At 47.0% G+C, this 15004-nt stretch overlaps 1 protein-coding gene across 2 annotated transcripts in view; it reads left to right on the top strand.

Annotated features, from left to right (window-relative positions):
* The window catches only part of TNFAIP8L3 (TNF alpha induced protein 8 like 3), a 48138-nt gene that overhangs the window by 3390 nt on the left and 29744 nt on the right, over window positions 1-15004 (top strand). Inside the window, exon 2 of one of the 2 annotated variants that reach the window (XM_025390369.1) lies at window positions 6940-7083. In XM_025390369.1, coding sequence (XP_025246154.1) covers window positions 6940-7083 — 144 coding nt within the window. Of the gene's footprint in view, window positions 1-6781; window positions 7084-15004 lie in introns of those variants that run through there. The other variant, XM_025390370.1, reaches the window with a different exon arrangement.

The following is a 15004-nucleotide window of genomic DNA, read 5'->3' as shown; positions in this document are numbered from 1 at the left end:
TTTTTTTTTTTTTTTTTGAGATGGAGTTTCGCTCTTGTTGCCCAGGCTGGAGGGCAATGGTGTGATCTTGGCTAACCACAACCTCAGCCTCCTGGGTTCAAGCAATTCTCCTGCCTCAGCCTCCCGAGTAGCTGGGATTACAGGCATGCACCACCACGCTCGGTTAATTTTGTATTTTTAGTAGAGACAGGGTTTCTCCATGTTGATCAGGCTGGCCTCGAACTCCTGACCTCAAGTGATCCGCCTGCCTCGGCCTCCCAAACTGCTGGAATTACAGGCGTGAGCCACCGCGCCCCGCCCTATTTTACATATTTTCAAAGGAGATCATGCAATGCAGGGAACTGGCTACACAGGTTTGAGAAGCCAGAGGATAGTGAGGTAACCTAGACATTAGCAACAGCATGAAGTCACTGCCACCCTGGGCTGGAGGAGAAAAGGGAGGAGTTGCTGTTACTGGAGCCAAGGGGTTGGTATCATCTCATGAAAGCTGGAACCACAGTAGGTCCATTCAGTGGGAGCTGGAGCCACAGAGGAGATACAGCAATTGTCAAAGGTGCCAAGATTGAGGGACAGAGGATAGGGGAGAATATTCCTTCCCCAACCTGCCCATCTTCTGCCAGTGCCTCCCACTGGCTCTATCCAGCTAGAAACCAGCTAGTACAGGGGCCTGGCAAATGCAGCCTGTAGGGGTCAGCCCCTTTTCCATACAGAGGATGGAAAGGGCAAGGACAGGCAGGCCAGGACTGGCACAAGATCCAAATTCTCCCTTCTTATAACTTTTATCCATTAGTCCCACATCAGCCTAGAAGCCAAGTCTTTACACATTTAAGGACATGAATCCAGTCATGCCTTCTTTGGATTTTTTTGTTTTTGTTTTTGTTTTTGTTTTTGTGTTTTGGCCTTCTCCAGCCTGACATTCAAACTTTCTCATACAGAATGGTTTCCAAGCCGCTTTCAACATCTTGATTCCCCCACCTTGGGGAGATTCCTGATATGTCCCTTAAAATGTGGCACCAGATGTTCATAAGACCCCAGGTGTCTATAAGACTAGCTCCAATACAGAAGAACTATTCCTGCCCTTATTGTAGCAATACAGTTATTACCCCACTGTTGACTCATGTTGCTCTTATAGACAACTAAGACCCACATGTCTTTCCCACACGATTTTGTCTTCTCTGACCTGCGTTAGTATGGTAATCTATACCACTGATAAGCACAAGCATCAAATTCTTTCTCTAAATCACTACTCTTGTTGTTGTCTTAAAAAAAAAAAAAGTACAATAAACTAGAGCCAAGTGCAGAGTTCTGTGTCACTCCACTGGAGACCTCCCTCCTAGTTAACTCAAAGCCCATGAATCAAAGCTCACTGCGTAGGATTGTTCAACCAGCTCCAGATCCACCTAGCAGCAAGGAAACTGTGTAAGACCTCCTCAAAACTTAAATCACAATATATGGTATCTGTGACAGTCACTTCCCTTCATTTTGCACCTGAAACAACAAATACTTGATACATACCAAGTAAAATAAAATTATCTTGATTTATACACTTCATGACTCTGTTTAAAGAAAGTTAATATGGTTATTTTAGCAGGACATGGTAAGGAACCCATGTTGGCTGCTGGTGATCAGAATTCTCTTCTTTAAATGCTTATAAATCTCTTTGTTCCAGACTTTTGCTAGACAGCAACAAAAAAGTCACCAATTTGTTAAATCTGGAATCAACTCCTTTCTTCTCTTTGAAAACTGGGGTAACATTGCCCCACCCAGTCTTTGGGTACTTTCCTATCATCCTGAAAACCATAAAGACTCTAGTTGCCACTGAAGCCTCATGGGTCTTGATTCCATCTTCTCCCCTGTGGGAATAATACTGGCCTTTTCTATGCCATAGAGCTGTGTAAGGATCCAGGAAGATGGGAAGGCACTGGGCAGAGCTCAGCAGTCACTTAGGGTACCCACATACAAGCTGTGTAGATGCTCGTAAGAACAGCTCTCATACAGCAGTGGAGTCACATCCCACAGCCAAAATGAATGCCACGAATGAGATCACACACCATATGTGATCAGGGAGGCTCCCAGTGGGGCTGAACCAAAGATCCTGGTGCTGCCGTTTCAAGGGCTTATAAATAACCCCATAGGGTTGGGCTAGGGCACAACAGAGGTTGGGCCCATAGAGTTTTCTTCTCTCTCCCTCTTTCTCTTCTCCCTTTCTCCTTCCCAATTTCCCTCTCCCTTTGGATCAGTGCTTTTGAGCCACTATAACTGCATTAACCACCCAGAAAGCTATCCTGCCGGCGGCAGCTCAGGAAACAGAAGCTAAGAACCCAGGAGAATAGCTGAATGACAAAGTTGCCAGCCTCATCTGCCCTCTGCCTCCTACAAGGGGTCTGGACTTGGATGGGGCTGTGCAGAGGACACATTGCCCACAAAGAAAGTGTGGAAGGAAACTTTGTATTCTTCTCCTAAACCTATAGAAATCCCCTCTGGGCTCAAGTGATGCTGGACAAATGCAAGAATGAACTCAAATAAGCCACCCACTGCCTAGTGGAGATTATACCCATGAAAAGTCTTGATAACCTTAAAGTCTTGGGATATATACAACAACTATTTTGTTAGCTGCAATTTTCTTTCTTGTTTCTCTCTCCCAAGGTAAACCAAGGAGGCTGCTGAAAGTTCACAGGCATTGATTAGTGATGTGTGCAAAGATTTAGACATGAGGATATTGATTGATACTATTATAGCAGAAAATTGTAAACAACCTAAATGCTCAACAATAGAGGATTATTTAAATACATATGGCGTACTCATCCAGTAGAAAATTGTACAGCTATTAAAAATCATGTTATCAAAGAGTAGATGAAATGATGTTCCCAACATATTGTTAAAAGGAAAAAGTAACTTATAAAAGCCGAATACTGTACACATATAGAAGGAAACTTTTCAAAACATACGTTAACCATGATTGCAACTGGTAAAATTACGAATTAATTTATTTCCTTCTTTTTTGTTTATATGTATTTTCCAATTTTTCTAGTAATGTGCATTACTTTTTAAACAAGAGGGGGGACTAATTAAAGCTTATTTTTACTGGCAAGAAAGAAATAGGAAAAGCTCCCTTTTCCAAGGCTGTTTTCTAGCACCTTGTTCTGTTAGATGGACATTGAGCTAGCTTGGACCCTGCTCTCCAGCTTACCTACAGTCCATGGAGGCCTCCTTAGCTCTGGGTAGAAGCTTCCTCGGGACCAAAGTCTACCTTGAGATAAATTATCAAAAATAGGGCCAACCTCTCACCTCTAAGGACCAAAGGCCTCTTCAGCCTAGAGAAAACAGCAGTTCTAGAGTTGGTGGGTTTTCAAAGCAGAGCAGCAGCCCTAACATGTGAAAAGTATCTCCCTCCCTCCTCCCACTGCTGAAGGTTTGCAGACAGCTCCCTTTCCATCCCACAAGAGGAGACAGGCAGATGAGTCATAGCACTGGCTCAGATTAAAGGAGTATTATTGTGTTAGCAGAAATGGATCTATTTTATTATCTGTTTCTTGACACCTTACAAATAGATATGCTTTACCCACCAGACAGGCAATTTCCTTAAAAAGCCAACAATTTTGTTCACTCGAGTTAAGAAATGACCAATGAGTGGTAGAAACTCGTATATCTGAAGAGCTGCCAGGCTGAAAAGATGTAGTGGAAACACTGAGGAAGTTGGTTTATAACCCTCAGACTCTAGATTCAAGTCTGCAAAGTGATGCCATTTTTCTAAAAATATACAGAGGAACTACAGAAACCCTTTCCCCTTTTCTGTTTCTTAAGAGTTTTTTTTCCCCCCAAGAAATACATCAGAACTGGTTTGTAAAAGGAGATTTACCACCTCAGATTTCACTGTTTTAGTTGGGGTGATGGTCATAGGATACTATTTTAAGGACTTCCTTCTCTTACACAGATTTTTCCATACTGGGAGGAGAGATAAGGTATGTTCCACTAATGTTCCTCATTAAATTCACACGCGTTCCAATAGTCATTTCCCTTTGTCTTGCTGTCCCATGACAACAGATTGCACATCATAGGAAATTGGAATGAAGACCTTATTTAGTTTGGACCTCTCTTCCCCATTGTCTAATTCCATATTCAATTCAATTTTTCATTCTATGTCTGCCTCCTTTCGCAGAAATATACTATGAATGAATATAGGTGCAGGTAAATTAATAGGCATTATCTAAGAACTTAACTCAAAGACTTTTCAGGATACCTTGACCAGTTCTTTCTCACCCCCCGCATGCCCCAAGCATTTCTCTCTGGGTCAAAATGTACTAGATACTTAGTGAAGACCTGATGACTGATGAGCATATATGTGTTGTAAATGTGTGTTCTCAGTACATTGTTTACTATTGATCAAATTCCAGCAGTTTCTCCATTTCCTTTTTGCTGTTATCCATACATGTCTCTGTGGTCTGTCTCCCTCACACTGCAACCCAGGCTACCTGTACATTAAAACACAAACAAAACCAAAAAAGCTTCCATGAAGTGCAAGGAAAGGAGATCTAAGGAAATAGGGAAAGTTTCACATTTCCTGTTATTGAATTTAGGCACAACCTTTAGAGGAAGCTGAATGCCTTTTCAATCCCATATGCTCTGTTCTGTGAAGCTATCATTGTTATTTTACCTTATGACTGCAAAGCTATTATAGCAAACTTTTTAAATGATCCCAACTATTTGTTTTTTGAGAATCATCTTGTATCCAAATTTTGCCATTACTTTTTTCTTTCTTTCTTTCTTTCTTTTTTTTTTTTTGAGACAGCGTGTCGCTCTTGTTGCCTAGGCTGGAGTGCAATGGCATGATCTTGGCTCACTGCAACCTCCACCTCCCGGGTTCAAGAGATTCTCCTGCCTCAGCCTCGTGAGTAGCTATGATTACAGGCGTGCACCACCACACCCAGCTAATTTTGTATTTTTAGTAGAGATGGGGTTTCTCCATGTTGGTCAGGCTTGTCTCGAACTCCCAACCTCAGATGATCTGCCCGCCTCGGTTTCCCAAAGTGCTAGGATTACAGGCGTGAGCCACCACGCCCGGCCCCCAGTTTTTTTCATTAAAAAATGCAATTCTAAAATATTTTGTTTTTCTAAATGGGATCCATTCGATATAAGAATTAGTGTTCTTTCCAGTTATCAAACATTCACTGTGTGCCAGGCATAGCTTTCACACTCATTAATTTATTTACAAACGCCCTATGAAGGAGACACCAACACTTGAGGAAATCGAGGGACATTTAGCCATTTGCCCAAGATAACACATCCACTGTGGGGTTCTTTTGACCATTTCATCAATATCCATCCAACTTTTATCACTAGAGTCCCTGAGCTTGGCCATCCTTTGTTTTCTGCAAACACAAAGTAGAGTGGTATTTGCACTCTGTTAAGCCCACACTTCACTAAAGAAGGCAGCCCTCAGGTAGACCAGAGGCCAAAACTCACTTATGACACTATATCATAGCAGTCAGGAGCAGATCTGGACATCAGAAGGTCCTGATTTCAAGTCCCAGCTCACCTACCTACCGGATGACCTGAGACCACAGGGACATCATCTGCTTTCTCTGAGACTTTTCCCATCTGTAAAATGGGAGTGAAAATAAGTTGAATTCTATGAACTTGCCAACTGTCAACCATTTTCTACTTCCAAAAAGTATTTTCAAATGGTGCAACCTAAATTCTTCACTGGGTCATTGTACAGATTACATGAGGACACAAAGGGAAACGTTCAGTAAGTGGCACTTTTTAGTAGACTTTTTCTTCTTGATTTTCTTTTGCTCTGGCCAATAGTTTGCACTCTCTGGGCAGACTTGACATGCAGAGAACCCATCTTGAGGCTTTGTGAGTGTAGGAGCCTATAACAGGGAGACAACAAGAGCATATAGATAACCAAGAATTAACAACAACAAAAAAAGGCCTCAGTGCTCCGTGCATTTCCTCCCTCGTTTGGGCTCTTAATTAGTAAATAGGTTTACAAATGCTTCCCCACCCCCTTTCAGAAAGGAGGGTGTTACGGAAGTTTAGCACTCTGTGTTTAATCCCATCTACAAAGAAACGCTTTTAAAATTTATTCTGGCCCCTCTCTAGTCGCAGGCGCGAAGTGGCACGGCTGCTTGATTGGCAGGGTGGCTCCAGCCTTCCAGGCGAGTCAGGGTTCGGACTCACCGAGCCCCCGGAACCAGCTTCACCACCGCTTGCCCCACCTGCCCTGCCCGCGCCGGGAGAAGATTCAAAGAGACCGAGTTAGCATTACCTGCCTGTGTCTTTACTTCGTCGCTAGGTGCCAGGCCCTGCGGTCTGTCCCGCACATGCCTTGTCTTACTACTTCCGACAACAGTCCTACGAGGAAACTGTCATTTCCCCCCACCCCGCCTCTTTCCCTTATCACTGCCCCCCCGCCCCCTTCCCTCATCTGCCTAGTGAGAAAACACGGGTCTCATCCAAGGTCTCTGAGCGGTGGAGTTGGACTCGAACCCTGGCAGCCCCATAACTCGGAACACTCGGAACCTCTCCTTTCCTGCGCGAGTTGAAGCGCTTTTTCACCTAGGAATCTTACAAACTTGGCCTCACCCTAGGGAAGGGGCTCGGCCTTGCAAGACCAGCACAACCTCGCCGCGCGGGGGAAGTCCAAGGGTTCCGACGCAGGGCGCGGGTAGGGAGGCGCGGCGCCGCCCCCGGGGTATTTAACCCCAGCCTGGAGCCCACTGGGCGCCGGACGCTCTGGCTCCTCCGCGCTCCCGCCTCCCCTCACTCCTCCCATCTCTCTCCCGGCGCGCCCCACCCTCCGCCCTGCGCTCGCCTCGCGCGCAGGCACCGGCCGGCGGACGCGGGGAGCGGGGCGCGGGCGGCGCTGGCCTCTGCGGAGCCGCCCCCTGGCCGCTGCCGCGGCGCACCGCCCAGCCCGCACCGCCCGGGCTCCAGCCGCTCCGCTGTCCGCACTGAGTGCGCCGCGGCTGCCCGAGCGCCCCACAGACGGGCGGGTGGCCGTGGACGCCCAGTCAGCAACGCGCAGCATGGATTCAGATTCCGGGGAGCAGAGCGAGGGGGAGCTCGTGACCGCCGCAGGTACCGAGGGGCCGCGACGGCCCAGCCTGGTGGGCTGGGGCTGGGGAGGAGGGGAGGCTGGGGCATGAAATCGGGAAGCCGATCCTCAGCAGCCGGACCCCTTCCCGGCCAGGACGACTGGCGGTTGCTCCGCGCCGTGAGTTTGCTTTGGGTCTTCCCCCAACCCCATTGCACTTGGGCGCGCGGGAGGAAGGGAAGGTGCATTCAGGGGTGGCTCTCCTTGCTGCCAGTCTCCTGCGGCGGGCTCTGGTCGCCCGGGCTGGGTGGGGGCGGGGAAGGGTTCGGGAATCCGCGTACTGTAGTTTGCTGCAGAGAGGGTTGCAACACATCTGCCTTTTGAAATAACTTTCCGAGCGCGGGCCCGGTCCTCGAACCTGGGTCGCCGGGACTGCGCTGCGGAGCAGGTGACTGGGTCCAAGAACATGACTGGGGGCTCTGAGCAGAAAAGGCCTCGCGAGTGGATGGGGCAGGGGTCAAACCACATCTTGCAGCTGCGGTTCCCGAGGCTGCTAGGCGAGCCCGTGCACAGGCGCTCGTCCATCGCTGCCGCGCAGCCGGCAGAGAAGGTCCAGAAGGTCCCCGCGGCCGAGTCCCGAACACAGACGCAGGGGCGCGGAGCCGGTCTTCTCCTTTAAGAGGCCCCACCGACTTTTCACAATCGATAGTTATTAAAGCAATAGGTGGAAATAGGTGGATGCTTACTTAGGGAAGAAAAAAAAAAAAAGAATGCCCTCCCCCGCCACTCCCTGATACTGAGCAACAGGAGGAAGCCACCCACAGCCGTGGGTCGACTTGCCGCCGGGCTCTGCCCACCTCCACTGGCCCGCTCCGCCCCCCACCCACGGGTCTACGCACCTGGGACCGGCTCGCTCTCCGTACGTGCCCACGGCTCCCGGCGCTTGTGCAGCTCTGAAGGTTAGCCCTGGGCCTGCAGTCCCGTGACCTGCGGGCTGGGACCCTCCTGTACAGACCGCGGCCCTGGCTAAGCCCCCCACTCTTCCCAGTGTCACACTAGAATACTGGCGGTGGGGACCAAGTGACAGAAGTCACCATCATTCCAGCCGTGGGTGTAGGAAAGGGAGGTTCGGGAACCAAGCAGGACAGCGCCCTGTGTGTGTTATTAATACCCTTTCATACTCACAGCTCCTGGCCAGGCAGTTATTTTCATTTTACAAAGATTCCCATAGAGTAAAGGGCTTGCCCACGTCTCACAGCCGGAGTAGCCAGGACCTAGTGACGCCCTTCACCCTGCATCCGGCCCCACAGAGGGTGGCTGTGGCCAGCACCTTTGGGTGGGTGGGAAGGGTCAAGGCTGGCGGAAAGGAAATGCCAAGATGTTTGCATTTGAGGGTTCCTGTGTGTGTGCGAGAGCCACCTGCTTTGCGTAGGTATATGTGGATATAATTCATAAACATGAGCCCTTTGCATGCCTATATGTTTCTGTGACTATAAAGTGCTGAGATTTTGCTTCACAGGTGGCTTGTGGATCTCCTGTCATCATTTAAAAGTTCCAGTAGGTGTTTTGTGTGTATCTATTTCGAGAGCGCAAGCGGGAGGGAGACATTGACACTGACACTTAACTCTCTCAAAATCCCAAGAACAGCATTCTCTGTGCTACCCTGCCCAACCCTCCATCTCTTCTTCTGGTTGAAGTTAAGGGGTTGAGGGAGAAGGGGGAGGAGGATAAGGAGGCTTAGAGAAAGAGGAAGGAGAAGAAGCCGGGGGAGGGAGGAGTATCTTCAGAATCCCTGGTACTTCGGTGAAAGGGAAGGAAAAGAATTCTTCCGCACCCTGTTGTTTTCTCTCTCCAGCCTGCCCCAGTGTTTAATATCCCGGTTATATTCACGGTCCGTGTGTGTCAGAAGGCCTCTGTGTAGCTGACAGCAAACATCACTAAGGTCAGATGGACCCCATGAAGAACAGCGCAGCCCGCTCTCGTGAGCTGTCACCATTTGTTTGCGCCTTACTGTTTTCTGCAGTCACTTCTTTCTGCGTGTGCTTAAATCTCACAAGTCAAACATGTATTTTAATGTCACAAGCCATTCTGCTAAATGGCATTCAGTCTCACTCATTATATTCCGTCTTAAAGTATTCTCCTGTATGACAGTGCTTCAAAGCTGGATGTTAATTCACCACCTTGCTAGGGCTGCATCCTGTCAAATGGAAACCGTTGTTGCGGATTCAGATGCAGGTTAGATGAGAGGTATGTTCTCCTTAGAGATTGACCTTTGTCCCTACAAGAAACTTGACATTCATCCATGGACCTGTATCTATGAGAGCTGAATGGCTGTAACTGAGAAGTACAGCAGAGTGGGACCTCTTGGAGAACTTACATGTGTGTGTGTATCTGCCTCACAGGGAATTGAGTAATAAAGGCTGTTTCCTCGTCCATGCCTTTCCATTTCCTGAATTTGTGGAAAAGCCCTGCCATAAGATGGACATTGTAAGGGTAAAAGGCTGGACTCTGGAACTGGACAGACCTGAGTTTCAGTCTCCACCTCATGGGCGAGTTATTTAACATCTCCAACCTCAGTTTCCCACTCTGTAAAATGGGGATAACAATAGTACCATAGGGGTTTATGAAGATTCAGTATAATAACACAAGAGGTGATCCTGGTAATCATTTAGTAAATGGTAGCTGTTATTTTGGTTATTACCTGATTGGATTATTTGTTGTAAGACTATTGCTAAATAATGAACTCCAGTGTTTTAAAATATAAATGCATGTGTAAAACAATTAATGTTGCTGTTGTTATTATCACATTAATATAACTGCCTAAAGAGATTTGTTTTGTATTTTCTCCTTTTCAGTCTCTTGTTCATTCTCTCTTGTGTGTGCACATGTGTGTGTGCTTGAGGAAGTATTTTTAGTTTACCTCTTCTCATCTTCATCCATCTTCCAGCACAAGGCATGAGATGGGGATATTCCAACCTGCTGCTTTCACCAGCTTTTCCTACGCCTCTAGGGAAAGTTATAAAAAACAGAGAACCCCTTACTCAATCCACCTGCTAACGTGGAGATGAAAGCGTTTCTTCTTTCATGGTGCTTCAAGTGGAAGAAGAGGAGGCAATCCCCTGCCCTCCACCTCCCCTGTTCCACTGGTAAACCTTTTCCCTTCAAGGTGGCAGGAAGCATAGGAGGTGCTCACCTTCTTCCCTGCCACTTTTGCCCATCATGGTCACCTTTCTAGTCACCTATTGGCAGAGGAGTAAGAAAATCTCCAAAGACAACTCACTTTTTACTGTACCACCTTCAAGAGACTCTTCCAAAGTTCCCCCCACTTTGTGCGTGCAGAGCAGATCTCTCATAGAGCAACACACTGCAGTGGAGGGTGGGGCGGAGGATGAAATTTGTCTCCATCTGCATTTTCTGTTTTTCAGGAAGCACAGAATGATGCTTCTATGTCATTCTGCTGCCTGCATTCTCCGCTGCCTTTCTGTCATTTTATGGATCTTTCTATGATTAGGGAAGAGGCAAGGTTTATGGAACACTGGATTCTTTCCAGAGACCCAACTTGGCACTCTTTCTTTTGGCAAACCCACCATCCATCTCTCAGAAATCCCAGAGCTTGATGCATTCACTTGGGAGTTGTTAAGTCTTTCCTAAGAAGCAACAGGGGAGTAAACATTAGCGACATCAGTTTTTCCCCTTTCTGGCTTGGAAGATCAAGACAGCCCACCCAGCTGAGGGCAGATAAGCTCCTTCCTCCCACAACTAGATGGTCCAGGGCAATCCAGCTGATGGTGCCTTTGTGCCTGGGTCGGTGCTGCAGAAAAGCATTTCCATGTGATGGAGTCAGAATACAGTAGGGGAACCCCAAGAGAAAAACAGGACTGGGAAAACACCAGGCCCCTAACTCTGCCCTTCCTGTCTCTCTCCTCCCCTACATGCTCAGCTTGGTCCACGTGAACCAACTGAAGGAATGGATCGGATTCAATAGGATCCTGTTGAGGAGGTGGCAGGTGAGAGGGAAAGACATTCCAGAAGTCATACAACTTGTCTCAAAAGGCACAAATAAACAGGAAGGCAGCTAGAATAGAGGGCACATACTGGGGAGTTCTGGGAGATAAAGCTAGGTGAGTATAGGGAGTAAGTTGGTCTTGGCAGGGCCTCTGGAGCCCCCATGATTCTTGAGCAGAGATGTGACCAAATGAAAGCTGAGTTTTCAGAATGTACATCTGGCAGAGATGGACAGATGCAAGGTTTGCCTGGACTTGGCACCTCAACTCCCAGGGTATGGCCACAACATCAGAAAAGGTAGTGGCACTAAGGCAAGACAGAAGAGGAAGGGTGCAAATGGCATTTCAGAGAAATCAACAACAGAAGTTGGTGACAGATTGTACAAAAGCAGTGAAAGGAGAGGGAGAGTTGAAAGAGACAGTGGCATGTTGTGTTGGGTAACGTTCTCTGGAGGCAGGGAAATGCAGGAGACGGGCTCTGCCACCCCACAGACGCTCCCTCTTCCTTCAGGCACTTAGCAGTGATGTTTGGGGTAAAGGTTCTTTTCCCCTTTAGACAATAAGTTTCACAGGTGTATTGGTTTTGAGGCACTGTGAGGTTTGAGGGTTTGTTGATTCTCATTGCTAGGTTCCTTGCAGAGACTGTTTAGTAATCTTTCTCTACTGACAGATTGAAGATAAATGGGCTGGCCTGCTAAGGGCAAGGGCAGCCTGGGAATGATGTGCCGTTTGGCTATTAGTCATTTTCCCATTTCTTGTTCCTGTTTGTTGAAATTTGCATGGATCTCTGCCTCATCCACAGAGTAAGCTGTAGCTGCTTTGGGAGTCAGGACCTTGTCTTGTTCTTCTTCATGTTCCTGAGATTTTATGGACATAGTAAGTGAATGAGCATCTTGAGGAACCTCCTGAGAACTTTGTCCTAAAAGGCCAGACCAGCAGCCAGAAACCTGTCCTATAAAGTAGACAGGATGCCAAGGCTTTCCCTCAGTGTTTTGTTTTGTTTTAGTGTTTTAAGATTTCTTGTACTGTCTGGGACTCTGTGTTAGGAATTATGGGAAATGCAAAGAGAGATAAGGACACAGTTCACCCTGACCTCCAGGGCTTGACATTGGATGAGGAGACAGGGTATGTCTACTGATGACCACAGCCTAAGCCAGTGAATGAAGACTCCTCACCTCCCTTACCTGCATCACATCCCCAGTTATATCTCCCTTAACACCAGCCCTTCCTATTGCATACTTTATGGTTATTCCTGTGCTGGACTGTTAGTTAGCTTCCTAAGGACAAAGACTGGGTCTTTTTCATCTGTATGAGCCCATGCCATCTATGTCCCCTAAACATAGTGGCAGGTTACTGGCTGGATAGGTGGGTGGGTGGGTGGGTGGGTGGATGGTTGGATGGATGGTGTTGTGGGTTGGTTTGCTAGGAAGCAGACTCTGAGATGGAGGTCAGCAGCATGCACAAGGTTTATTTGGAACTTCTCTTGGAATTAATACCTGTAGAAGGCAAGGAAAAAAAAGGGGGAAGGGAAGGGAACAGGACTGGGCAGAGAAGCTGAGCTATCATGTAGACCCAACAGCCTCAGCTGAGTCCATGGGAGCTCTGGAGCTAGAATGGCTCATCAGAACTATTCTGAGTTGGGGTGAGAGGCCAGGCCTTTATACCTTTACACCCCCAAAATAAGCAGTCATTAAAAGCAAGCCATTTCAAGGAACGAGGTATGACCTTGGGTGAGGCTGTTCCCTCCAGCCGAGGGCTTCTGCAGGTAGCACTACCAGCCACTTGTGGAGGAAGTCCTTCGTTCCTGAAGGGGGAGTCCATGAAGCACATGGCAGTGGTCACCACAGGTGGCCTCCACAGATCTTTAGGACTGTTTACTAGGGATGGCAGGCCTGTCTACCAGCGGAGTTCAGGGGATAGTTACTGAACTGCAAACTTTGTCTAGACCTCTTTGGGGCAGTTTCAGTTGCCAGATTAAAGTGGCCATTCTAGACCTCATAGCTCTGAATTCAACTGTTCAATCCACACAGTGCAGTAGATGCCAGCTGATCAGCTGTTTTGTGTTCAGAGTGGTGCCAGGTGCTGTGATAGTATATAGAAATGCGCTTAGATGTGCTCCTGCCTTCCAGAGGTTTGTAGCCATATTGGGGAGAGAAAACCCACCCCAAACTGGATCTGTAAAACTGGGCATCACCAGCAGTAAATAGTGCAGGATTTGGAGCATGGGGCAATGTGATTTGGAGTTCTAGTGGGAAGGCTTCTTGAGGTAAAGACTGAGTGTATATGAATATATACATGGAAAGCTCTATTTCCTATGTTATTTTTCTCTTAAAAAATACAGCACTTGCCTTTTTATTTGTCAACAAAGCTAAATTATAGTCACACTTTCCATTAGCACAGTTCCCTAACTGGTTCATTTCCCTCCAGCATTACCCTTGGCTCCCATTCGAATTCACATGTAAATCTCTATAAAGACACTACATAAATAACTTTGTTTTGTTTTTCAGTCACTTGGCTTCCAACTCTTTATGTAAAATGCCTGTGTAGGTGGATGTTTGGGCTGTATTCTATACAAATATAGAAATAAAAGGATAGAGAAGAAGAATTTAAAAGACAAGTTTCCTCTAAAAATTCAATCCAAAAAATCATATAAGGAGAGCAAATATCCTCCCCATTGCCATATATATATCTTAAGGTATGCTAGAAAAATTTTATTACATATCAGAAATGCTCTTTTTAGGCAATGGCATGGGACAAATTCTGAGTCTGCTTTAGAACAATCTTCACGTTCATATTGGGTTTCCTAAGCATCATTGCTTGGGAATAAATTTGAGCCTGTTCATGGAAAATCTACCAGTGTGCAGACTATAAAAATGGAAGGCTTGGCAGCACAGAAAGTGCTAGACACACCCTAATAGAAACCAATATTTTGTAACTCAGTTCTCCGGGAAAAAAAAAGAGACACTTGGTGGTGTCCAATATTTCTTTAAACTGTTGAAAAACCACAGGGGCAGCCACTGGCTTCTAGGTTGTGTTTCAGAAGTAAAATGTGCTTTCTGGGAAAATATTCTGGCCATGAAAGGAAGCATGTTAGCCATATGTAGCTTCATGGAGACTCCTGGTTTATATTTTTGTAGTAGAAGCATCCAGTTTCACATGAGGGAGGAGATTCTGGAAGGAGCTGTTGCTAGTGAGCACACACATCCCACGCTCCTGATTTGGAGCCTGTGGGTTATGCTGGGAAGGTGGACAAATACAAAGTCAAATACGGGAGGTAGGTGAGGGGGGCCATCTGCCCAGCAGGCCTCTGTGGCAGCTCTTTCCTGCCACAATTGAGTCCTGTCTCCTTGGTTTCCTTTGGATAAGACTGAGAAAGTGAGGGTGGGAAGACTGGGATTGGGGGTTACAGGATAAGAGAAGCCAGGGTTTAAGAAGTTATGGGCCGGGTGCAGTGGCTCACACCTGTAATCCCAGCACTTTGGGAGGCTGAAGCGGGCGGATCACCTGAGGTCAGAAGTTCGAGACCAGCCTGGCTAACATGGCGAAACCCCATCTCTACTAAAAACACAGAAATTAGTTGGGCATGGTGGTGCATGCCTGCAATCCTAGCTGCTCAGGAGGCTGAGGCAGAAGAATCGCTTGAACTCGGGAGGCAGAGGTTGCAGTGAGCCAAGATCGTGCCACTGCACTCCATCCTGGGCAAAAGAGAGACTCTGACTCCAAAAAAAAAAAAGAAGTTGTGGCAAAACAAGATGAGAAATAAGATGGCGTGATCCTTGCCAGCCCAAGGTCAGCCCCCGAGGGCTGTTACTGAACATAAAAGTATAATGATGTTTTACTTTTTTATTTATCCTATATTAATTAAGCACTTACAATGTATTCGGGACTGGGTTAATTGTTTATATGGTAGTTGATCCTTATACCGGCCTTCTGGGCTACGTACTATAAATAGCCCCAATTT

Source organism: Theropithecus gelada, chromosome 7a, assembly GCF_003255815.1.
Source record: "Theropithecus gelada isolate Dixy chromosome 7a, Tgel_1.0, whole genome shotgun sequence".
Taxonomy (NCBI): Eukaryota; Metazoa; Chordata; class Mammalia; order Primates; family Cercopithecidae; genus Theropithecus; species Theropithecus gelada.
The sequence above is the reverse complement of the archived record's forward strand: the minus strand, read 5'-3'. Positions and strand labels throughout refer to the sequence as shown.